This window comes from Poecilia reticulata, unplaced genomic scaffold (genome assembly GCF_000633615.1).
Source record: "Poecilia reticulata strain Guanapo unplaced genomic scaffold, Guppy_female_1.0+MT scaffold_256, whole genome shotgun sequence".
In the NCBI taxonomy this organism is placed as follows: domain Eukaryota; kingdom Metazoa; phylum Chordata; class Actinopteri; order Cyprinodontiformes; family Poeciliidae; genus Poecilia; species Poecilia reticulata.
Window position 1 is genome coordinate 144362 of NW_007615040.1, and position 24999 is coordinate 169360.

At 39.3% G+C, this 24999-nt stretch overlaps 1 protein-coding gene across 5 annotated transcripts in view; it reads right to left on the bottom strand.

The window, feature by feature from the left end:
* The window catches only part of csnk1a1 (casein kinase 1, alpha 1), a 69732-nt gene that overhangs the window by 7750 nt on the left and 36983 nt on the right, over window positions 1-24999 (bottom strand). For 3 of the 5 annotated variants that reach the window (XM_008402774.1, XM_008402772.1, XM_008402768.1), the window contains 5 exons: window positions 23835-23974; window positions 15596-15674; window positions 15014-15088; window positions 11443-11549; window positions 9189-9337 (listed from right to left, as the gene is read on the bottom strand). In XM_008402774.1, coding sequence (XP_008400996.1) covers window positions 9189-9337; window positions 11443-11549; window positions 15014-15088; window positions 15596-15674; window positions 23835-23974 — 550 coding nt within the window. Of the gene's footprint in view, window positions 1-9183; window positions 9338-11442; window positions 11550-15013; window positions 15089-15595; window positions 15675-23834; window positions 23975-24999 lie in introns of those variants that run through there. The other 2 variants (XM_008402771.1, XM_008402770.1) reach the window with 2 other exon arrangements.

A 24999-nucleotide genomic window follows, 5' to 3' on the forward strand; every position in this document is an offset into this window, starting at 1 on the left:
AGAGAGGAAGAAATCAGTCAGGAAGTCTCAACATAGCATAACATCTTTAAAAGTGTCTGAAATATAATCTCCTCTGCCTCCTCCCTGTTCTGCATAATTACTCCGCTCAGTCAGAAACAGCCACTCAGAACTAGCAGTAATCAGCTAGCCGCCATGCTATCAGGAAGTTTTCATTCAGTAATTGTAATCTAATTGTCAGTTTATTGTAATGGATCCTGTATTTGACTTTGAATGTTAAGTTTTATACTTGAATCTTTTGGCAATGTTGAGAGGTTTTATTTTGACACTTATTTAGCCTCTTCAGAGCCTTCATATGTTTTCAGTCTGTTAAAGATAGTATTACCGATGGCAGTACAATTTGCACAATGCCCGTTTTGTTTAGTTTTTTTCTTGGAAAAAGTTATTAAAAACAAGTTTTTGTCTAAATTAAGGTGAATTAATGGCTCCTTTTTCCACATAATGTAGTGCTTATGCTTATGATTAAAAAAATAATTATGTGATCAGTATCAGTGATCGGCCCTCATGGGAAGGAAAAAATCTGATCGGCACATCTCTACTATATAGGTACTCATATTTTTACATTTCTTGTCTTTTTTTTTTTTTACACAAAACCACGGTGAGGCAGTGGTCCCCAACCTTTTTCTTACCGTGGACCGGTCAAGACTTAGAAATTTTGTTGCGGCCCGGAGGTGGGGGGGTAGAGATTGGGGGATGAACAGTCAGTCAGATAAGGCTTCTGCGTGTTTTCCCACTAAATCCTGAATATGCYCAATTTGGGTYGTCTTGGCTCTTTTATTGCAGCCTGTGGGGTTTTCACTGGGAACGAGAATGCAACCTGTTGAATGAGACAGGTAGCCAATCAGAAAGCACGGTGACATAAGAGCAGAGGGGAATCCCAAACGGCTGACATATCGCGCAACTGAGAGTCCGGTGGACATCGGAGATGATATGTGGAAATGTTTATTATATGTAAAGGTCATTATTATATATTATTATGTTTATTCAGTTAAAAATGTTAACTATGAAAAAACATTCACCTCCAAATCATAATGCAGCAAATAGAGCGGCTGCTCCCGTCTTTTATCCACCGCCTTTTCTTTTTGTTACGTCTTTTATCTCTTAAAATGACTCCACAAACTATCACTATTGTTTCTACATCGTCATCCGTGTTTGGTTATTCTAAATTCCTTTTATGTTGGGGGTTTTACTGGAATATCCTCTGGAATCGGGATATTTGCGACTGGAATCGGTTCGTGTTGCTCCTRCTTTGGACACACGAACCGATCTACCCTGTTGTACTTTTATCAGCTCTGTGGTCACAGAGGTTTGGAGAATCRGCCGACAATTCTTAAATCTYTCCGTCTAAACCAGACTTAAGACTCACAAGCTCTACTCATCTCCTCTCGACCACTGCCCAAACGCTCCGACTCTGGTCGAAATGGTAACGTTTATATATCCCTTCAAAATAAGATACAGATGCGCCACAAAAACGAACATTTCACTTTTGTGAAAATTGTAACTCACGATAACGACTAATGGGAGCCCTGAGCTTGTTTCTCTGCAACGAGACGGTCCCATCTGGGAGTGATGAGAGACGATGACACCCGAGGTGTGTTGCTTGAGCACAGCCTGCTTGGTCTCTACGTGGCGAAGCAGTTTGAAGCTTCATTGTCTCATTAKCAGCCGGTCGCCGCATGTTAYGCAGAGCGGCTTGTAACGTGGGATTCACCTACCGGTCCGGGATAAATCCATTCTCCTGTCTCTTCTCTGGGCCTTTTCCCCTTTGCAAAGAAACTTTCCAAAGACATCTGATCTGTTTCTTACTCATTTTGCTGTTTGTGGCCTCAGTGTTGGCGGCAAGTAATCGAGAGAATCCAGTTAAAGGATTTTCAAAATAAAAGATCCTCCAGACTCAAATAATACATAAAACGGAAATATTTCATTATTTATTGCGCGGCCCGGTACCAATTGGTCCACGGACCGGGGGTTGGGGATCACTGTGATAAGGGACCAAGTACAAGTACTTTTGTACGGGCTACTGTTTTAGGCTGAAATATAGTCAAATCTGACAGCAAGCTCTGTTAAATGATTTGCAATATTGTTGTTCATTAAAACATTTCCAAATGAAGCCTAGAGCAGACAAAAAAACACCAGCAAAAAGATGACATAAAAGGGTGTAGGAAAAAAAAAACTAAAAATACTAACATAATATGGTGAAGATACAATTAACAGTTGTTACAGAAAGCATTACGTTTCACTTTTTAATTAATATTGGTCAATATGAAAGGGAAYTTCAATAACATTACTCATAGCGGCTTCAAAGAAACCTTACGATTAATCGAGTAATCAGATAAAAATGGACAAAATAAAATATTGGTAAATCTTCCATAACACAGGTGTTACTATTGATATCAATATCAGTCCAATTTTTCTTATTTGAGCATCCCTAACAGTTTAGAAAACTAACCTGTAACAATAGCTCACTTTCCAAGTTAACCTGAAGAAAAGTTATACAAAGATCTGAAATTATATTCAATTTAATAATAAAGAGGTAAGCTCACAAATACACTTATAAAAAATGTCTATGATCCATCGCTTAGTTTATGTATTCATCTTCAGTCAATTTAATAGATTAATTCTCACCTTGCCCCATACCTGTCAAGCTTTGGGTTTGAAAATATGAGAAGTCTGGGGAGGAAAGACGACCGGTTGACCAGGGGATGAAAGTAAGAACAGAGGGAGCAATAGGGGATATTAACGGCACCTTCGTTCGTCCCACTCATCTACCGCCACGATGCGCTCCGCCTTCCGTTTGTTCAGACCGGGATGATATGAAATTTACTGTGCGGTTCATCCGTAAAGCTACACTTAACGTAAAGCAGCAACTACTCAGCTGCCCGCTGTGTTCAGTCYGTCTGCTTACCTGTATAAATACTCCCGCAGCTCTCTTCCTGCCGTTCGCTTTCAACCAGCATCCCCCGCAGGAGGAAGGTCGCAGTACTCCAGGCATCGCATTAATCATGTTTAAGGATGTTTATTGGTTCCCCAAAAACTATGAAAACCCGGGTATTATCATCAATCAATAAAATCCCCACGGGCWGAACTTGAAAATTGGACGTTATGCCGCCAACACTTAGCTTTCGTCAACAGCTCAGAGGCGGARGTCAGAGCTCCGCGCAACGCAAATAATGTTCCGTCCGGAACACGGTGAGCTAAATACTAAAACAAATTAAGGAAGCTTCGAGGCAGGTAAATTTTCCTCGAGGAATTTTAATAAATCGAGGATTCGTTTCAGCCCTAAACTCAATGACTTGCAAAAAAGGTAAAAAAAAGAAATAGGATAAAAGTTGACACAGATTTGCAAATTACAACCACTATGAAGAGCTCCCTGCCTGGTTCTGGTCCAAAAGAGCGAGTGGACGTTCTACTGCTGCCTTCCGTTTTTCTTGGCTTCCGATAACATGGAAATTAAAATTAGATTTTGCAGCTCAATCAGTATTTCCTCCTCCAAATTTGAGAGCTAGTGCTGCCGTGATCGCTGTATTTATGATATTGTGGTTAAACACACCTATATATGAAAAAACACCATGCAGCATGAGGAGATCCACATGAGCTTGACTCAGTGTGTCTTGTGGACCTGTGTGTGTAAAAGCGAATGTCCTGCAACTACGTGTCAACTGTTGGACTTTGGCCCAAACACGTTGGCTCCTTGACTCAGCTAATCCATCTCTGATGAAGTGATAAGTTAATTTTCTTTTTCTGAAAACCAACTTCCCTTAAATGTGAGCAGCTTTGATGGCTCCAGGATGACACTGTGCTAAACTTCAGCTTGTTAGATCTTTCATGTCCACAGCCATCACCATCTATAAGAACTCTGAAGAATTTTGAATAAATATGAGTTACAACATTTATTTTCCCTTTGGAAATCAAAATATTTTTGTAATTGATTTGAATTAATAGTCTTCTTTATCACTACTCCTTGAACCACAGCAGTTTTCTCTTAATAATAAGTTGTCCTGTCTAACATTCCAGCAGTTGTTGCGCACTAGCTACCCCACCCACTTCCCTTAAACTCCTGGGCTGACTCATGACCAGATCTTCGTCCAACAAGTCCGGAAGACCCCTAAACCCCTTGAGTCTTACCTTAAGATATGGATTTTGGGATAACCTGTTTAAGCTGGTGTCGAGAGAGACTCATCTAGCCACTAACTACCTACTATCCCTTTGAAAGTAAAGTTGACATGCTAAAAGTCTAAAGAAGTATATCTGTTAACCAAAGTGCAGGTTGGCTAACTAAACTGGCCACAATGTCAGTGGTAACACCCGACCATATACTCTGGATTAGTGAATGACTCAGTGACTTTAGGCCCATATCCCATCCAATAATGACATCAGTAACACAGGTATAAAGAGATATGCAAATTCCAACTCTAATGAGGTGAACAGGACGAGCTAAATGAGGACCACAACTGCTTACTTGTACAACAAATGATTTCTGCATTTGTTAATGGCATTGTTAAATACAGTATAGACATCAAGAAAATAGGTGAAATAGTCCAGTTTGTTTTAACACTACTTAGTTTTGAGAGGAAATGTTAAAAAAGAAAGAGCAGAATTAGAGGGTTGAGATCAGATCAGATCTGTAAGCATTAGCTCAATATCATTGATGAGACAGCCCATTGATCAACCCCAATATAAAAACAACATAAGGGAACAAAGTTAGTAGTCAAATTCCCCAAGGACGTCTTTGCTTCTGCAAGGCAGACCAATTGTACCATTTTTTTCCTAGACATTTTGGTAGGGTTTTTGGTGCTTCAACAAATTAGGCCTTGACCAAAATAATGAAAAATGTGCTTCCAATTTGGCAAAAATATTAGTTATATACCACCTGGCCCAAAAAAGTCAGTATTTGTATTCATTTAAGCATGTAGGAGCATGCCATAGGAAAACTACTGCATTAATTAATGCTTTGACTGATAGCATTTAATTTAACTAAAATAATGTTTTCATTAATTTCATTAGTTTTCAAAGCAGATTAGGAATACAACAGTATTATGTCTTAGTTGTCTCACTTCATCAGCTGTATTGACAACAGAAATGAAGACTTGTCGGGAGTGTTTCAGGCAAAAGGCATTTGGTTATTTTTCCATGTATAAGCATACTCTTTGAAATGAAGCCAGTCATGCAGAAAAGCAACTTTTATAAGTTGTTCTTTAAAATCATACATTTCTGAATACTGCATACAGTGATCCCTCGCTATAACGCGCTTCCCCTTTCGCGGTCTCGCTGCTTCGAATTTTTTGTGCAGTTTTTTTTCACAGTGCATTGTGTTCTGCGTCCTGATTGGCTAAACAGTCTCCGAGCTCCTTCTCTACCTGTGTGCCAATAATGTTACAGTATTTAAATATAAGTAATACAGATTGGCCATTCAGGAGATGAAAACTGAAACTTTGAATGCCTGCTGGAAAAACTGTGGCCAGAGGCAGCAAAACCCGACTGGAGGCTCGCTTGACGAGATCCATGGCTCTGCCGTAGATACAGCTGAGAATCTTGTGGGGCAGGTTGGAGGAGACGCTTTAATGACATCCACTGACCTGAAGACATTTTTTGTTCTTTGGTTTCAATGTAGAGTATTTTATTATGCTGTGTAATGATTGTAAAAAATAAAGGTAACTACTTCGCGGATTTCACTTATCGCGGGTTATTTTCGGAGTGCAACCCCTAAGAAAAACGAGGGATCACTGTATATCGATCCAAGTTGACGTGAACTGCAAAGTACTTGCACTCTGTACTGCATGGTTTTACAGTCAAACTATACAACTAAACTGTAGCTTAGATGTCATTAGCATAGTGTTAAACTATGCAGAGTTAAATACTCTGCAATGTTCAAAAGTTTGCACACTCTGCAAAATTCAGCTTTGATAATAAGCAATAATAAATAATTTTAAAATCTAAGTATTAATGGATAGAACTGTTATCTTTAAGAAACCAACCTCTTGGTCTCATGTTTCCCACACTGGACAAACAGAATCCAAAGCAGAAGTTTTGAGAACTTTTGGAATGTACAATTAAAATGTACTCATGGCTCCAAAGTTAACAAGTCTACATGGAAATGAATATGGCATTACAGTTACAATTAAATTAGAATGTCATTGTAGGGATTAATTTATCCTCTTCAATTCAGAAAGTGAAACTCAGTTTACACACTGAATGATCTATCAGAACTTTATTTCTAATTTTTTAAGAATATGGCTTAGAGCTAAAGAAAACCAAAATTCAGTTTTAGGGAAAATCTGAATATTATATCCCACCAGTTAAAAAAAGTTACAAGGAATTTTATGACCTACACAATCAGTAAAAAAAACTGCTGACTTGATGGTTGTCCAACAGACAACCATTCACGCCCTCCACAAGGAGATTAAGCGTTAATATATTTTCAATAAAATAGCTGGTTGTAGACAGGATAATGGAAAGGTGACCGGAAGAAAAAGTTAAATGAATAAGCCTAGTTTTTGGAGGATTGTGGTGCTCAGGCCATTCACGAGTTTTGGGTGAGATTCCAAGGTATCTCACCCAGGTCGAGTCAAGAGTTATGTCACATAGATATACTCAGCACATGGGTTACAACTGTCTAGATGGAACAAAGATTCAAAGATTACTTTTCAAATAAAAGTTTGCAATTCATAAGGGTATCAAGGTTCCATAATCTGGAGGATGAGTAAAGAAGCTCAGAATACACACTGCTTCAAGTTCTATGTGCAGTTCTAACAATTGGCGAGGATTTGTTGAGCCATGTCATCTGCTGATTTTGGTTGATTGTGTTTTATAAAGTCCTAAGTCAGCATAGTCCTCTATAAGAATATTTCAGAGCACTTCGTGCAACGACCCTCTTAGAGGCTTTATAGAAATGCTGATGTCAGAATTCCCTCAGAGCCTGAGTGTTTCCTCTTCACTGTTGCTACATGTATGTTCAAAATGAGGGACTGCTGCAATATAAATGACACATCCAGAGGCATGGATGCTCAAAGTCAAGGTAATCTGCAGGGTTTCCTTAGAATTTCTAAATGAATCAAATTGGAAACTCCTTGATAACTAGGATCACTGGGGATTGGGGAGGCTCCGATCAGGTTTTCTGCTGCCGATTCCGATTATCTATGAGGGCCGATCACTGCTGTTCACCAATCATTGCCGATCGTCTGGACTGGCTGTTCATTTTTTGCGTCAAGTATAATGTTACTTTGTGACCTGGTATAGTTAAAAAAATCATCAGGTAATAAATTCCCCAAATTTAAACATAAAACATGCAAAATACTTGCAGGCACAATGCAGCAGGTATTCAGTCAAAAGGACAACTGATAAACCTGCAATCAGTAAAATAATATTTAACAGTAAGGCTCTTAGCCTAAATTATACACGAGTCAAATAAATCTCACAACACTGAATATATCAAATAATGTAAGGTAAAAAAGAAAACATCAAAATAAACAATCCTGAGTTACTAAATCAAAATTTCCTGAGAGCACGACTAGCTGATTAATGCTGGTTCTGATTGGCTGTTTCTGACCAAGCAGAGTAAATCTGCAGAATGCCAGGAGGCAGAGGAGATTGATGTTATTTTCAGAGATCATCTGTCTTATGTTAGGACATAGCGAAAGTTTTAATATATATTTAAAATCTTTTGCTTGTTTAATTACATGCTGCAGCYTTAAGCAGATGTTCAACGGGAGAGTTCACTGTCTGGTGGAGCAGAAACGGTACTCCGGATGTGAAATATTCGGAGCGGTGGTTCAACAGCAAGAGCAGAACCAGCGTCTTACACTGCTAGCTCTTTGGCTTAAATTATTTTTCGGTTCATTTGTTTAGTTTTATGACCATCATGCCTTTCCGGGTGAGCGTTGGTAGTTGTGCATTGCTTTGCCTGCTGTCTGATCACTCTGGATATCTTTTTTTCCTGCAGTGAACCTTGATTTAGCCAAACTACGTCAAGTGCTTGTTTTTTTAAATGTCATATTAGATTCATTGTGTTGATGCATTTTGATGTGCTTCACGCTCGAGGTAATTTTCCATCGCAACACGCAAACTTCCCCATTCACTCTGAKCATTAGTTTCTCACCACACCGCTTAGGATTTGTTGCTGTGTGCTTTGCAGTGTGAAGGAAAGAGGAGATAAGCTGCACACGTAGGCTGCGGAGTGAGATACAGGTGATCGGTTTTGGTGACTGGCAACACAAGACAGTGATCGGCGATCACCGGTCATACAGTTTTTCACAGAAATTGGCCAATTATGATTGGTGGCTAATCAATTGGTACACCTCTATTACAGATGTATGTACAAACTATAGAAATTGAATTGATTTTCATTTCAGGACTTGCAGGGCTTGACAACTGCCCATACTGCTACAAGTACCTTATTACCTGCTCTGAAGACTATGTTATTAACAATGCTTGGTGGGCCAGCAAACCTGTCTGACTTAAACACAATTGAGAACTTATGAGCTTTTGTCAAGGGGAAGATAAGAAACCAGAGCCCACAATGTTGCTGAATTTTGGATTTTCATTAGTTGTCAATTTATAATCATAAAATGACCTTCAATAATCAAACCATGCAATCATTTTGTTTAATATTTCTATGCAGTAGTTCCAGTTTCAGAATAGAATTACCAAAACAGATGAACTATTGATTCAAGATTTTCATCTACTAAGCTATGCTTATTGAGTCCATTTGTTTAAGGTCACAGTGAATACAAGCTGTACTCTAACTAATCAAAATGAAAGACTTTGTCCAGGCAAAACTGAGCTTTTCTATAGCAATCTTGTTCCTGAAGTCACAATATTTAAAAAAAAAAAATTGATTCCACTCAAAACACCACTAACGATCCAACATTTAATAGTTAGTAGCTCCTATTTTTTCCCACTGTAACGCGTTTCCAGAAGGAATATTTTTAGGATTCATAAAACAATTATTTCTCCATGCAAAGCTAAAATATTAAACTCACTAAATGCTATTTAAAAGTAAATGGCACCCAGGCATATGACTTTTTTGAGCCAGGCAGTCTTATGTTCAAAAGGATAATGGGGGTATGTGTTACTTACTTAAACAATATTTACTTTTCTACATAAAAAAACCTCAATGAATATATGAGCAATTGGTGTCGGTAAAAAACGTCACTTGGCTGTTTGCTACTAACCTTTCAAGTTAGGCTTGGATTTGTCAGTTTGCTTGCCTGTGGGGGTTTGTGCCTGCTGGCCCTGGCCCCCTGAAGAGGCCCCTTGTTGTGCTGCTTTCTGTTTCAGCATGGTCCAGTCAAATGTGTAGTCATACTGGTGATTCAGAGTCCTAGGTCAAAATAGAAAAACATCAAATTATCAACATTTCTTCCAATAATTATTTATGTCCAGCAGACTGAAGTCCTAGAGAAAATATATGAATGAAAAGCTCTTCAAGTCTTGTTTCATGTTTGAAAACCCAAGTATGTTACTCCAAGTATGAACTTATAAGAATTTATTTTTTTGTCCGACGTATGGTTTTACACCTAGTTCAAAACTCCAGTCTCCACTRCATTTTATGGTTATTGTATAGAACATACTTTCTGTATGCCATTTCTTCAATGGTCTGATTTAATCCATTGTTAGATCGTGTGACATAATGAAAGTACACAAAGACTCCAGAAGCAGCTGATGGGTACCGGCGGGTGAAGCAGCATGCGGCTCGGGTTGTCGCTRAGGCAAAAACTCAGGCGTGGGAGGAGTTTGGAGAGGCCATGGAGAAAGACTTCCGTACGGCTTBGAGGCGATTCTGGTCCACCATCCGGCGTCTCAGGAGGGGGAAGCAGTGYAGCACCAACACTGTTTATAGTGGGGATGGTGTGCTGCTGACCTCGACTCTGGACGTTGTGGGCCGGTGGGCGGAATACTTCGAAGACCTCTTCAATCCCACCAACATGCCTTCTATTGAGGAAGCTGATCCTGGGGACTCTGGGTTGGGCTCTCCAATCTCTGGGGACGAGGTCGCCAAGGTGGTCAAAAAGCTCCTCGGTGGCAGGGCCCCRGGGGTGGATGAGATCCGCCCGGAGTTCCTTAAGGCTCTGGATGTTGTAGGGTTGTGTTGGCTTACGCGACTCTGCAATATCGCATGGACATCAGGGGCAGTTCCCCTGGATTGGCAGACTGGGGTGGTGGTCCACCTGTTTAAAAAGGGGGAGCGGAGGGTGTGCTCCAAATGCAAGGGGGTCACAATCTTAAGCCTCCCTAGTAAGGACTATTCAGGGGTCCTGGAGAGGAGGGTCCGTCGGATAGTCGAACCTCGGATTCAGGAAGAGCAGTGTGGGTTTCGTCCTGGTTGTGGAACACTGGACCAGCTCTACACCCTTAGCAGGTCCTGGAGGGTGCATGGGAGTTCACCCAACAAGACTACATGTGTTTTGTGGACTTGGAGAAGGCGTTCGACCGTGTCCCTAGGGGGGACCTGTCGGGGGTTCTCCGGAAGTATGGGGTACCGGGCCCTTTGATACGGGTTGTCAGGTCCCTGTATGACCGGTGTCAGAGTCTGGTCCGCATTGCCGGCAGTAAGTCGGGCTCGTTTCCGGTGAGAGTTGGACTCCGCCAAGGTTGCCCTTTGTTCAAAAGGATAATGGGGGTATGCCTTACTTAAACAATATTTACTTTTCTACATAAAAAAAACCCTCAAATGAGGTTCTTCATTCTGTAATGAACAGAATGATTCTTACAGGATCACCAACAAGTGTGGTATTGTGTTACTGTAGTCCATCTACTTCAAGCTTAGGCGTGTTGTACTTCCAAAGATGGTATTCTGAAGACTGTAAATGTTATTTGAACTACTGTTGCCTTTTTTAAAATCCTCTCAAACCAGTGATTCCATTCTCTTCTGATTTTTCCATACAACTGATGTTTTCATTTCTTTTTCAGGCATTCTCTGAAACTTGAGATAGTGAGAGTGAAAATCCCAGTAGATCAGCAGTTATTCTGAGACTAACAACCATACCATGTTCAAATCACTCTCCCCCCCCACCCCCAGCTGGTCACTTTGACCTTGAGCCAGTCATCTTTATTATTTCTAAATGAATAAAAACACTTAGTTGCTTACTTAAGGTTGGTTTAAAAAAAACAAAAACAATAACAACTGAGCAGCTGTACCAATTAAAGTGGTTAGTGAATGTAGATCAACTACAACTACAGTGACTGAGACCATTGCCACAGTTAACCCTAAACCATAAAGCTGGCTGAAACAATCATACATACAATAAAATCAGAAGCAACTAAWGGTCAGTAAAATGAGATTAGATTTTGGGTTCCTTTTCAGACTTGTAGTCAATTTGAACAAGACATTTTCATCTGGTAAGTATTTAAAGGTAAAGAATGTGTCACATGACTACTATTATAATAGTCATAGTGAACCCTTTCCTTGTTTGTCTATGAGCTTACCTGAAGAGAATGCGAAACAGTTGGCGCAGATACATGTAGTCTGGTGCCTCTTCAAAGCGCAACCCACGGCAGTAGTTCAGATACATGGCAAACTCTGCTGGAAAACCCTGTAAACATGCATTAACAAAACTTTAATGTACGTGCAGTTTTCTATATTTTCTGAATGTATCAAAAATGTATATGGGATATTCACTTGTATAAACTTTAGCAAATTTATTAAAACAAAGGCTGAATATCTAAAGAATATTGTCAAGTGGTCAATTCACATGTCAAACATAACTTTAGCAACAGAAGAGATTCAACAAAGAGTAACATGGAATAGCAAGAAAGATGGCTTAAACATTAAACAACCCTAGTAACACAAAATTCAGTGTTTAAGTGTTTATTATGAAGTAGAACAAATTCCAACCAGCAGGACTCAATTCTAATTCAATTCAAAAAATACTTTGATTCCAAAGGGACATTAAACAATGTAAATTAAACAACTCACTAAAATTAAGCGACTTGAAATTAAACAACTCATTAAAATTGTTCAAAAAAATTATTGTAGATCGAGATGGCTGTTGGTTGGAAAGATCTCTTGTAACGGTCTGTGTTACATTGAATTTGAAGAAGAATCTGACTGAAGATACTCYGTTTTCCCATGGCAGTCACATGAAAATGGTGTTCAGGGTTGTCCCTCTGCAGGGGTTCYACAGTCGTCCCCAGAAYAGAACCAGCCTTCTTCATCAGGTTGTTGAGCCTTTTTAGGTCCCTGGTTCTGATGCTGCGGCCCCAACAAATGACGGTAGAAGAAATGACTCTCTCAACAGACTTAGACTTATAGACCTTAAAGGATCTTGGCTTCCTAAAGGAGTACAGTCTGCTCTGTCCTTCTTACAGACGGCTTCACTGTTGCATCTCCAGTCCAGTCTGTTGACCCAACAAACTTCTGAGGTATTTATATTCCTCAACCACCTCCACTTCTCCCATAATGGAAATAGGGTTGGATCTAATCCTGTTTCACTTGAAATCAACAAGTGAAACCTTTGTTTTGTCTGTACTCAGCCTCTTGTCCATCTCTGATACACCSAACAACTGCAAAGTCATCCAAGTATTTCTGTAGATGACAGGAGTCGGACGAATGTTACAGGAATCTGAAGTGTAGAGTGGAAAGGAGTGGTGAGAGTACAGTCCCTTGTGGCACTTATGTTGATGACCATCTGGCTAGATRCAGTTTTTCAGTCTCACAAACTGTGGTCTGTGGGTGAGGTAGTCATAGATACAGGTGATTGTTGAGGCCTCCATCTGCGTCTTCTTGAGTTTCTCACAGAGCAGATCTGGCTGAATTGTGTTAAATGCACTCATGAAATCAAAGAACATGATCCTCACAGTGCTGCCTGCTTTGTCCAGATGACATTGGGTTTGTTGAAGCAGATGCATGAAGGCATCTTCAACTTCAACTCCCAATTCTACAGCAATAAGCAAACTGCATTGGGTCCAGATATGCGTTTGTCTGCTTACTCGGGTTGGCCAGAAGGAGTGTCTTCCAGAACCTTCATGATGTGGGATGTCAGGATAACAGATGGCTGAGTTTTCTTTGCTACTGGAACCAACAGGATGTCTTCCACAACAGTGGAATCTTCTCTTGCGTTTCCTGATTTGGTTGAAGACAAACTTGTGGAAGCAGAAGAGTCCATGAGTGAGGTGGACCGAGTTTGGTCTGGAAAGATTTTCGGGGGACCAATAGGCATCCTTAAATTTACAAGCATAATGCTTGGAGTATGACAGACTTTCTCCCGGAGGTGCTGCCTGTTGGCCGGTTCAGAGCGAATGGCGAGGAAGATTGCAGCTGCAGTATTTATACAGGCGAGCAGATAGACTGAACACAGCGGGCAGCTCTGCTGTAGTTGATGCTTAACATAAGTGTAGCTTTACGGACAAACCGGCAAATAAATTTCATATCATTCCGATCTCATCCCGCATCGTGGTGGTACATAGATGGTAGATGTGTTTCTTTGTGTGACGGAAGAGCCRAATAGAGTCGCTAAGAATGGATAAAAGCTATAAATTCTTGGAAATACGASAGTTCATCTATTAAATTGACTGAAGATGAATACATAAAACTAAAACCTGGAATATAGACATTTTTTGTAAGCGTATTTGTGAGGCTGCCTCTTAATTATTAAATTGAATATAATTTCATATTTTTGTACAACTTGCCTTCAAGTTAGAAAGAGAGCTATTATTGTTACAGGTTAATTTTCTAAACTACAGAAAAGTAATTGTTAGGGATGCTTAAATATGAAAAATTGGACCGATGTTGATATCCGATAGCAACACTGCAGTTACATTTACCAATATTTTATTTAATCATTTTTAAAAATCTGAGTACTCGATTAATCGTTATAATAATTGATAGAATACTGGCTTACTAAAGTATTTGTTTACAACAGCTCTAGTCTGTAACCTACCAACAACAAAACTAATGACATCAGTAGGCCTGTCGCTATAAACAATAAATCAATTAATCGCATGATAAATGAAAATTATCGACCTCATTTTAATTTATCGGCTTCATCGTTTCTTCCTACCATTTTCTCATTCTACTGATAACACTGAATGAAAAAAGACTCAACTCCGGTGCTCTTCRCTGACCCCTTCCTTCTTCATTTCCCTATGGTAAATGGTAAATGGACTGAACTTATATAGCGCTTTATCCGATCATTTTTGACCACTCAAAGCGCTTTACACTAGAGTCACATTCACCCATTCGCACTCACAAACGCTCACACATTTATAAATCGGGGCAAATAAAATTGTGTAGTGTGAACAGGGCTTAAGTGAGGAGTGAACTGGATCAGCTAGTGGGATATGCCCATCTTCTCYATCTAAATTCTAATGATTATTGAGGGGCAATATAGTTTACAGATTTCATAATCTGTACTCTTTTGGTTCAATGTAGTTTTTATTTCCACTTTGGTTTTATGTTGCATTTAGTTTTTATTCAAGTGCATTTTTTGTTAACAGAGACTAGAGTCCATTTTTTTTGGCTGCTTTGCTTATTTTGTTTACCAGTTCCAGTGTTCTTTAGAAAATAACGTATTTTTGGCAGGATGTTGCTTGTCATTATAATGTCATTACCATTACATCAGTTTAAAATGGTCTTCAAACAATATTATCGTTTATTGCAATAATTTGAGACAATCGAACAGCAAAATTTGTTGTCGTGACAGGCCCAGACATCACATACATTACCAGCAACAGCTGAGGGTGCAACACATTATTCCTTCATACCAAGTATTTTACATGGCATGACTTTTGCTTCACAGGAGACAGCAGTATCTCTGTAGGCAAGACTATTATCACCAACCAATCAAACGAGCTACCCAGTGGTTGGCCCAAACAGGAACATGAACCTGAGTAAAATATTGGYAGTGTATGGTAAACACAACAACTCAGTTTTTCCACCCAGCATGAGTTGAAAAACAAACAAAAAATTGCTGGATAGGCTCAGGGTTACTTGCTGGTTTTAAGACAAACCAGCAAGTAAAGGTTAGGAGATGACAGCATGGTCTGTAGTTTATTTTACCTTGCAGAGAACCTCAACAGGAGTAGACATTTTCTTTTCCGAAATCTTCTCATACTTTTGCTTCTTTGTGGCTGCCTAAAAAATAAAGGGGAAAAAAAATCAAGTGGTACAGCAGATTGATCTAAAGTTGATCACAAAATAATTCAAACCCCTGGTGGAGTTTGGTTAAACGTAATTTGAATTTTAATGTTTTTCTTGGTAAAATCTAGCCATAAACTTGGGGAAAGCCTTAGGTCAGAAGCAAAATAAATCTAGTATCAGCACAGTTATATCATTTAAGTATTGATATACGTTCATATAAGATCAATGAACGTCTAACCTGTCTTGTGTCTAAAAGGGTCTTGTCTGTTGTACAGACAAAGTGCTTCATATAGACTTTAAGCCTCGTCAACATAATCACAGACAATTGAGGGAGAGACAAAGACATACATGTGGTTCCAAGATGAATGCTGAAAGCATAGTTATAACTATAATGATAATCATAGTAATTAATAGCACAGTGATGCCTGAAAGACTAAACGTGTATTTGTGAATGCATGGGCTACAACTTGCACTAACATGAATTATGCTGAATATTCATACCTTTAATCCTTGCCAAGGCAGACTGGTTCTGTTAAAGTACATCAGCACGTAGCCTAGAGACTCCATGTCATCACGGCGACTGCAAACAACATTGTGAATTAAGTATAAAACCAGGATGTACTTTCAAGATACAATTGAAGCCAAATATTTKTTTACTTCTTCCTGTGTTTACCAACAACATGTTGTTCATCTGGGGTCGTGTTCAGACCTGACATCAACATGAATCCTGACCAAGTTGCAAGAGAACAGCCCTAAGCATGACTGTTAACCTCTGGGATGGTGATTAAAAAAAACAAACATATTTTAAACTTACTAGAATTTATTCAAAAGCCTTTTCAAACATAAGCAACTTTCACATCCCTGGCAGATTAGGGTCAAAATGTTCCTTCTGACTGATCGTAGGGCTGGATGATTTGCCTGAAAAATGTATCACAATATAAAGGTTTTCTATTGGTTGACATCAATAATTAGCAACTTGAGGAGAAAAGCTGTTTTATTTCATCCATCGTGCGTCATTTTCAGGATGCCTATTGGTGCCCCGAAAAACAACAACCGTACATTTTCAACAATCAATGAAATCACCCAGGACAGAAAGTGAAAAGTGGACATGTCAGGGGAAAAAAAACGACATTTGGTAATATGTTATGCTGTAAGATTGGTCTATAGTTATGTTAATTGCATTTAGCAGTTGTCTACAACTCCCTAGCAGAAGAGAGAACATAATCAATAAATTGGCCAGAACACAGATAGCTAAATAAAACAATTTAACAAAGCTTTCTGGTTGATAATTTACCTCAAAGAATTTGAACCGAGTTACTCAAATTATTCCAAGAATCTTCACAGCCTTAGTAAAAAACCAAAATATTTCAAAAAGTTGGTCAGCAATTATATGCACTGTTGTATTACCACTACATTAGATTTTTCCACTACTAATAGGAATCATACAAATAATCAAATAATGTAGCAATAATTTTTTTTTAAATTAAAAGCTTTGTTAAAACATTATCCTTAGTTTATAGTTTTAAGAGATGCCCGACTTATTTCCCATCAGTAACAACCTCTTGATTGAATGGAAATCTSTATTTGTCTGGGATACGAATGATTAATTATTGTTTTAACCACAATTGTATTAAATTACATTTCTTTATTTACACAATGCAGCACTAATTTCCAAGTCAGATATTAGACAGTGTAGATGTCCACCGGGTATTTTTATTTAGTTTTCACATTTCAAGAGTGAAATGTGAAAACATTGACTTGTTTGAGTTGACTTGAAATTCACAAGTCAATTTCAAATATTGACTTGTGATATTTCTCTTTTTAAAACCACTCAAACTGAACACCGGCTGACCTGTATGAACATTTATATCAACGCTCTGGGAGGACCCATGTTCTTTTGAAGAWTTCTTCATTAAGGTATGAGTCAAGTTTAAAAGTCACCGTGTTTGGTCTGCTTGCGAAGCTCAGGGTGAACTGAAAGTATAGGCGCACGTTTAGAGGTGCGCGTTTAGCATGCGGTGAGAATGATACTTTTGTGAACAAAGAATTATGTGCAGCATGTGTGTTTATATCTCAACATGCTACCCAGCACATGGCTCTGTGTCTGCGCTGATAAAGTTTATGTGTGTGTTCCTCCGTTGGCCGGTGCGTTAGTGAACCAGTAGTTCAACCCACGGAGATGTCACACTCGCCTCACGCAGAATGGTGGTTTTATTACTTTATTTTATTTGAGTTTATATGGCGCAGTTTTGTCTAACGCAATGCTTTATCTTATTAGAGTCAGGCAGAGTTGCTGCGCATGGACATCAGAAAAATTCATCCTATAAAACTCAGGCAACCAAATCAGTCTGTGTGGCACTTACTAAACTCAATAAATATGAAATGGAAGAACTACTAAAGCCACATAATTTAAATCTCCCCGTGTGTCCCACTTTGTCCAGCAGAGAGATGCAAAGTGCAGCAGATTTAGCTCATCATGAACACCCGGTTCAAAGTTGTATAGGCCTTGAGCAGAATTTCAGTTAGAGGCCCCTTTTGCTGCTAAGAACATTAGCACCACTAACAACATTTCAACACAGGTTTAATGGAATCAGAGAATGAGGGTAGTTTAATTGGCCGACCTTACATTTAAGGTTCCTTTAGAAAAATAGTTTGAGATCGAACTGTAAATCTGGTTGCTGTATTTGGTCTCTAATTGGTTAGCAAATGTTTCAAGGTGTTAAAGCAACCAAAAAGCTCTTCTTCTAGAAAAAAAGTGAGGTTTACGTGACGCAACTAGAGGAGAACTGAGACCAAGGGCCGTGATATGATTGTATCCTACTTTTCTTGCAGTGACACATTGGTGTGGTACATTAATGACATCACTAAAGCACCACCCACTTAAAGAAAATAATGATTAGACAAAGTTGCCATGTGCTGCCTTGTGGACGTGTGCAGAAATGACAGAGCGAGAAGGTCAAAGGCACCGACGGGGTGGCGATGACGTAGCTCCTGTGGTTGCCCTTAGGTTTGAACGGTGCTGAGCTATGAGGGCCACCAATGCTGCTTGCAGCTTTCACTATGTATTTATGGGTGGCGATGGGGCGGTCCATGAGGCACCAGCAGCTGCACTATATTTCACACAAATGGGGATGTATAAAGGAAAGATGCGCAGCCATCTGTTTGCGCATAGATTTAGACAGAATTTTTGTGTGCTGCACGTTTCAAAATGTGTCCCTATGCCAACTTTTAGTGTGAAAGTTGTTTCAAAATTGTTGTTGAAAGTTATACATGAAGCCCCAGATGAAGATGCTGGCTGAACTTGGTAAGCGTGTGTCATTAACAGTGCAATGAACATAGGATCGACATAAGCTGAAGATTCCCTCTTCACTATTCTGGTATTAAACGTATATTGCAGAAAATTTTATTGGTAATCCTAACTGACCTAAAATAGGAAAAGTTCAATTGGATTTCACATCTGACAGTGTGAAAAAATGAATACCGTATATTCTSGACTACAGAACGCACCTAATTAAAAGCTGGATGCTCTAATTTTAGAAAGAAAATCAATTTTGTATGTTGCTGCACCAGATTTTAAGTTGTAGGTATCTMATTTTGTAATGAGATATTTACACAGAAAGATATTACATTTGAGGATTTTTTTTACCTTTTCCTTTAATCCGTATTGTAATATAAGCAAACACATATGGCAAACGCTCCAACAAACAGTCCCTGTAACACAGCTACCTTTATATATACACGTCCGGTGAGCACCGCTGGAACCGTGACGCTTTCAGGGCATGGGCTCCTCTCTTGGGCAAACCCACCACTGCACCTGACCCACAAGAGCCCAACCACATCCCCAAAACATTACGAGCATCCAGGGACGCCATATAAGGGGAAAAGTTAAAAAGGTCTAAGGATCCTTGACCGACAGAGTGCCCCTCCCACAAAAACATTTATTTTTTTTCTCTTGTAGAAATAGAAAAAAATGGGGGCCCTGTCAATTACAAAATTAATCATGTAGTGTTTTTAAAATTGTTTAACATAAAATTGTAAAAATGTTATGTTACCACTCCCAGACCAAACAGCACACATCTATACTTTGACTGAACACCCTGGATCTGCATGAAATGGTTCATCCCTGCTTAGCGCTCTTGACGACGGTGTTCAGCAGCAGTCAGTAGAAGACTGATTGCTGCTGACAAGAACACCTGTGACGGTTACTATTGCTGCCAAGAAAAATAATAGTCAGGTTTTCAAAGAGAAAGAGGGAAAAAAAAAGACAAGAGTGTCAATTTATAGCACAGGTTTTCTGCTAGAGGTGGGTATAACTGTGTGAGATTATCAACCATTTAGCATAGTTAGCTTAGCTACAGACTACTGTTTGCCGCCATTTCACTAGCATTTAATGAACAAAGGAAATAATTGAACAACATATTCATCAGGGTTTCCCCCAATGTATAATAGGTCTGACGGCCCGCCATCCTTTACTAGTGCCACCGCCAGGCTAAGCCTTTTTTGTTTTTCTTTTTTCTTTTTCTTTCTTTTTTTAAGCCGGATTGCTAGGGCCTCTGTTGCTCTGAGTGCTTCACTGGCAGAGCAGATTTATTCCTAAAAGATATGTTTATAGAAGATAGGTTTATAGTTTATGCATTTAAAGCCAGACCAATCACACCGCTCCCGCCCCTGCGCGCTGCATTAACTGGATTAAGTTTACCTCAGCGTGGATCCCGCGCGCCTCCTTTCACAGAAACTGGACACAGGCTGACCTGTATGGACATTTACATCCACCCCTGTGAGGAATTATGATTCTTTCCAGAGTTTTTGATCAAGGTAGAACTTTAAACACCACTCTGGTTAGCTCTGGTTGCGCACCTCTATGTGAACTGCAGGTCCAAGACTGTATGAGGCCTGGAGCAGAATTTGATTTAGGGGTCCCTTTTGTTGCTGAAAACATCAGCACCTCTAACAAATGTGTTGGATTTAATCTGAGAGAGGGGAGTAGTTTAACTGGCCAACCTAAAACCAATAAGTTATAATTGCAGTTTACTAAATTGTATTTGTGAACAAACAGAGCTCAAACTCAAAGATTAAACTCACAGCATCAGACTGTAGCTATGGGAACAAAACAATCCAACTATAAATATTGTTCTTTGAACTTTTACAAAGTAAACTTGCTAGCTCCTCAAAATCTTACATTTAAATGTTAAACAATTTAAAATCTTTTAATTTATGCATGCTGAAATTGAATCAAATTTAGCAGCATTGATCATCTCAATAAACAAGTGTTACATTCATGTATCTGTTGTCTGTGTTAAAATATTAGCATGTAAGGGGGCTCTGAAGCCCTGGGAGGCTGGGAGCCCTGGGAGCTGCTGACTTAATTTTGATTCAACAAAAGTGCAAATAATTGATCCATCCATCCATCCATCCATTTTCYTGCACCCTTTTTCCCTCAGTGGGGTCGGGAGGGGTGCTGGTGCCCATCTCCAGCCAAATAATTGATATTCATTTTAATTGTATATTTTGATTTGTTGTTTTTAAGACTAGTTGTGGGTTTAAGTAGTGTTTCACTGGCAATGTTTTCCCATAACGTATAATGATATTTTAAAATTTCCTGTCACCTTAACATCTTTTAATACAAAAACACGKTGGACCGCCTCAGCACCCCGACCACCGGGCTTAGCAAGTTTTCTGGGGGAAACCCTGTTCATATATTCAACTTGTACCTGTACCTCTTACCACACTTAACAGATGAGTCGGTCAGCAGCAGCTCTAACCCCCGATACCAGCATAACCCCTTTCCCCTGTCCCAGTGAAAAAGGTGAGCAACACTGTTTTCAATGACTAGTTAGCATCATTCCAGAGGAGATTAATCTTTTCACAGATTATCTGTTTCACAGCAAACTGTCGTGACATGGTGACAGCTTTAACAAATATGAAAAAAAAACTTTTTTTTTTTTTAAAAATTCAAGTAACATTTTGCAGTTTGAACAAAATGCAACATAGCATTTTTTGATAAGTCTGGATTGCTTCATGTATATTTTGCACATTGCTTGTGACTGTTGTTGCTGGGGAGAGACATTTCAATGAACAAAAACCAATTTAAAAAAAATTTAAGCAACCTATTTGCATACAGTATGTGAACTGTTGCATGTAAAATTCACTAGTGAATATTGTGCTAGTATCAGCATTGGACCAATGAAAGCAAGGCAGTTGCAAGCCTTTAAAATTGTGACGCTTTATATGGGTCAGATAGACTCAAGAAATTGTAACAGCAGCTGCGAAGGGAGGGAGGCAATTTAATTTTATTGTCATTGGGCCCAAGATTTTACGGTGCCCCTGCACGCATCATTAGGCTATTTTGTCGCTGTTGCACATAAACAGCCTAAATCTAGTACACACAAATGCTGGCCATACGCACATGGTTCACAAAAACAGCATCTGTAAATTGCTGTTTTATACTAAATGATAAGGAAAAGCAAAGCCCCCTATGATCCGTAGCAGGGCTGTAGCCATACACTGATCTTGCGATACACTGCTACACGCGATATTCTGCTCACAATATATATCAATATTCAGAAAAYGATATGATTCAATACATTTTTAAGATTTTCTGAAAGAGTTGAGAGGGACAGATTTTATTGGTGACGGATTTGGATTTAACTAATTGAAATGATAGTGTAATGCTGGTGCAATAAATGTTTTTGTTATACATTTGCTTTGTTTAAATGTTAATTGTGTGGCTTTGTGAATTTGGCTATGCAGAAAAGGAACCCATCTTGTCTTATTCACTTATATTAGAGCATGTAATTTATCTATTTCATTTAATTAATTAATTGTAAATGGTTGTGTCATTACATGTCATTTTTAATGTACATGTGCAACTGGGTAAAAAATGTCATATATGATAGCTGTCATTTAATTCTTGTGGATATGACATAAAACTCAAAGCAGGATTTAATGCATCGATACTTGCAGATGAAAAATCAATACTTTGAGGGGTGGGGGTAAACAAAAAAACAATAAATATCGATAAAATTACCGTATTTTCCGCACTATAAGGTGCACCTTCAATGAATGGCCTATTTTAAAACTTTTTTCATATATAAGGCACACTGCATTATAAGGCGCATAGAATAGACACTACAGTTAGGGACGAGATTTGATCCGTACTCTACAAATGTGGATGTGTAATAATAAAGAAGTGTTCCCTGAGTACTTTATAGAGTAGTCTGCCCCAGTCATTGTTTCACTCATGGTGTTGCAATATTGTGCCCAACTGCTTTCTGGGTAACAGACCAACCGACACGCTGCCGCCGCAGTCTCTGTCTCTCTTCCCCCGTTCCCCCGTTCCCCCAGCTTTAAATGTATAGAGGCTGGTCCCTTGGGAACCCTAGTCGAAGCTCCCGGATGAATGTCTAAAGCCACTTTGTTGACATAAAGAATGTCAAAGTGTCCGACTCGGGTGGCGAGGAGAGCCTTCCGTGACTGGGCCGGGGCGTGGCCAGACGATGGTCACCCTTCTCCGTTCGCGCACAGCATGTTTGTGGAGAACCTGGTGCTAAAGTGACCTGCAGACGACCTGATTATCAGGTCRGTAGGTAAATAGGTCGGTCAAACTTTCTGAACAAACCAGCATTCTGACAACTATCCCAGCATGCACCGCGCACTTCTTCTACGGGCGAAAATGAAGTCGGCGGCTGCTTACTGTAGTTGCTAGACTTGTTGTGGCTCAATATTGGTCCATATATAAGGCGCACAGGATTATAAGGCGCACTGTCGGCTTTTGAGGAAATTGAAGGTTTTTAGGTGCCTTATAGTGCGGAAAATACGGTACACCACCCTATCATTCAGCAATCTTGACATTTTGCTTCAACTAGTCCGCTTCCTCTATACTTTTTTTGCATGCGACAGCAATACAGAATGTTTGAAATTATGTCAGGAATTATATACATTTTGAGATTCTTCTCTAAATAACTACAAGACTGACAAATGGCTAAAAATGTCTGGATGTAAACAGCAATGCCAGTTGCGTACAAACTGGGGATGCAGGGAGGGAGTGATTACATTTAAACATGGATTCATTTTTAAATTTAATGCAACACTTTAGTGTCTCCACTTTTAAATTCTACCTTGCAAAGCAAACTAGTGTAGATCACAAGGATTCTTCGCACACCCATTGACTAAAGCAGAAATCATCATGAATACTTGTTCTGACTTGAAAATTGATTTTGAATTGAATCATGGCCCCATAAATCAGAATTGAATCACTTGATTCCCACTGCTAACAACTGTCTCTTCACATCAAAAACCTGAGTGTAAAGAGATTTTCTTCTGATTTTAATTTCCCTCAACAGACTTCCTGTTAAGCCCAGAACAGAATTTAAAACTCTAATCACATATAGCTTTCCCGAATGGTAGAGATCTGACTGTTCCATGTGTTACAGACAGACTGTGGGTTTACTCATGGTTCGTAGAGTTCAAGGAATAAACTGGAATTCATGCGATTGACTCTAGATGTGTCCAACGCTGGATTGAACAAAATATACAATATGAATTGGATGCATTTCTTTAAAAAAAATTGCTTGGCAAAATTATCAGGCATGAAATAGAGCAATATAGAGAAATCTAATTGAACCGAAACTTCCATGTGTTGTATCAATAGAGCCATAGTCCTGAATCTGATCACATCCCATGTGACAAATTTATCACATTACAGATAAATTAGCCGTTAGGTAAAGTAATAGATATTCACCTCTGTTCAATGCCCAGATGTGCGTTGATGGAGGCATAGCGTGCAGTCCCTGTCAGGTTCTTGTCTTCTCTGTAGGGGATGTGTTGTCGTGTTCGATTGTCTCTGTACTTCTTTGCCAAACCAAAGTCAATAAGGAATAACTGAAAGAGAGAGAATACAGTCTTTAGTCACCGAGGACTCAAGTAGCACTAATATGAAAGTTAACACATTAAAAAYGRACGASTGAAAACATTTTATAATTCAGATCTTTCACAGATAATGACTGTCACCAGCCCCTTGTATTATACTTTCCTTTGTCCAGAGGGAGTGGGCCCTCAAATCACTGAGAAACAATTGCTGGAATGTGTTGAAATGTTAAAAGTACAYTTGTATGTAATGCGCAACTTCAATGCCATGAAGCTTACTGGAAATTGCCTGAACCATAAACAAACATCCTCCACTGTGAAGAGAGAAGAGCCGAGCGAATTGGCTGTTAATGTTAATTTAATCATTGGAAGTGGAGCAAACACAAACTGAGCGGCTTTGTTCATTTCCCTTGGTGCTAGCTAAAACTACAGGCACACTAGAACTCTAAAAYGGCTCAGAAAATCAACGTCGTTGTTCAGAACTTCTTCTGTTCATTGATTGGCCTGGTGAAAATTCTACCGGAGAAATAAAAGTCAAAGGCAGACAGCCCAGACTGTGCTATGAAAGATTATATTTAAAATTAATTGATTTCAGTTATCTCCGTAATGTACTCAGTAAAGTTTAAAACGTCTGCACACCTGCACTATGCGGTCAGGTGTGTGTATCCTGTCTAAATGGCCTTCAGATTTTACCGCCACCGTTCATAAAGACTGGTCAAGGACAGACACCATTTGGTTAATGCAACACATATCAAGTTTTACTTCAAGTTGACATCAATTGGTTGTGTCGGACTGGAATCTGACGATGTCAAAAGGCTCAGTCTGTTGACATTGTTATAGGTCATAGATCAGACAATAAACCTGATCTATGCTATTTTTCGCTCCTAGACTTGACTGAGTTAAGTCCAGGAGCTGCCGTCTATGCTCAGCAGACTGAGCATAGACGGCAGTCTGCTTGTTTTTGTCTACCTTGAAATATCTCCAAACTACTGACACCTCCTGCCACCCAACTTCTTTTTGGAGGATCAGCAAACAACTTA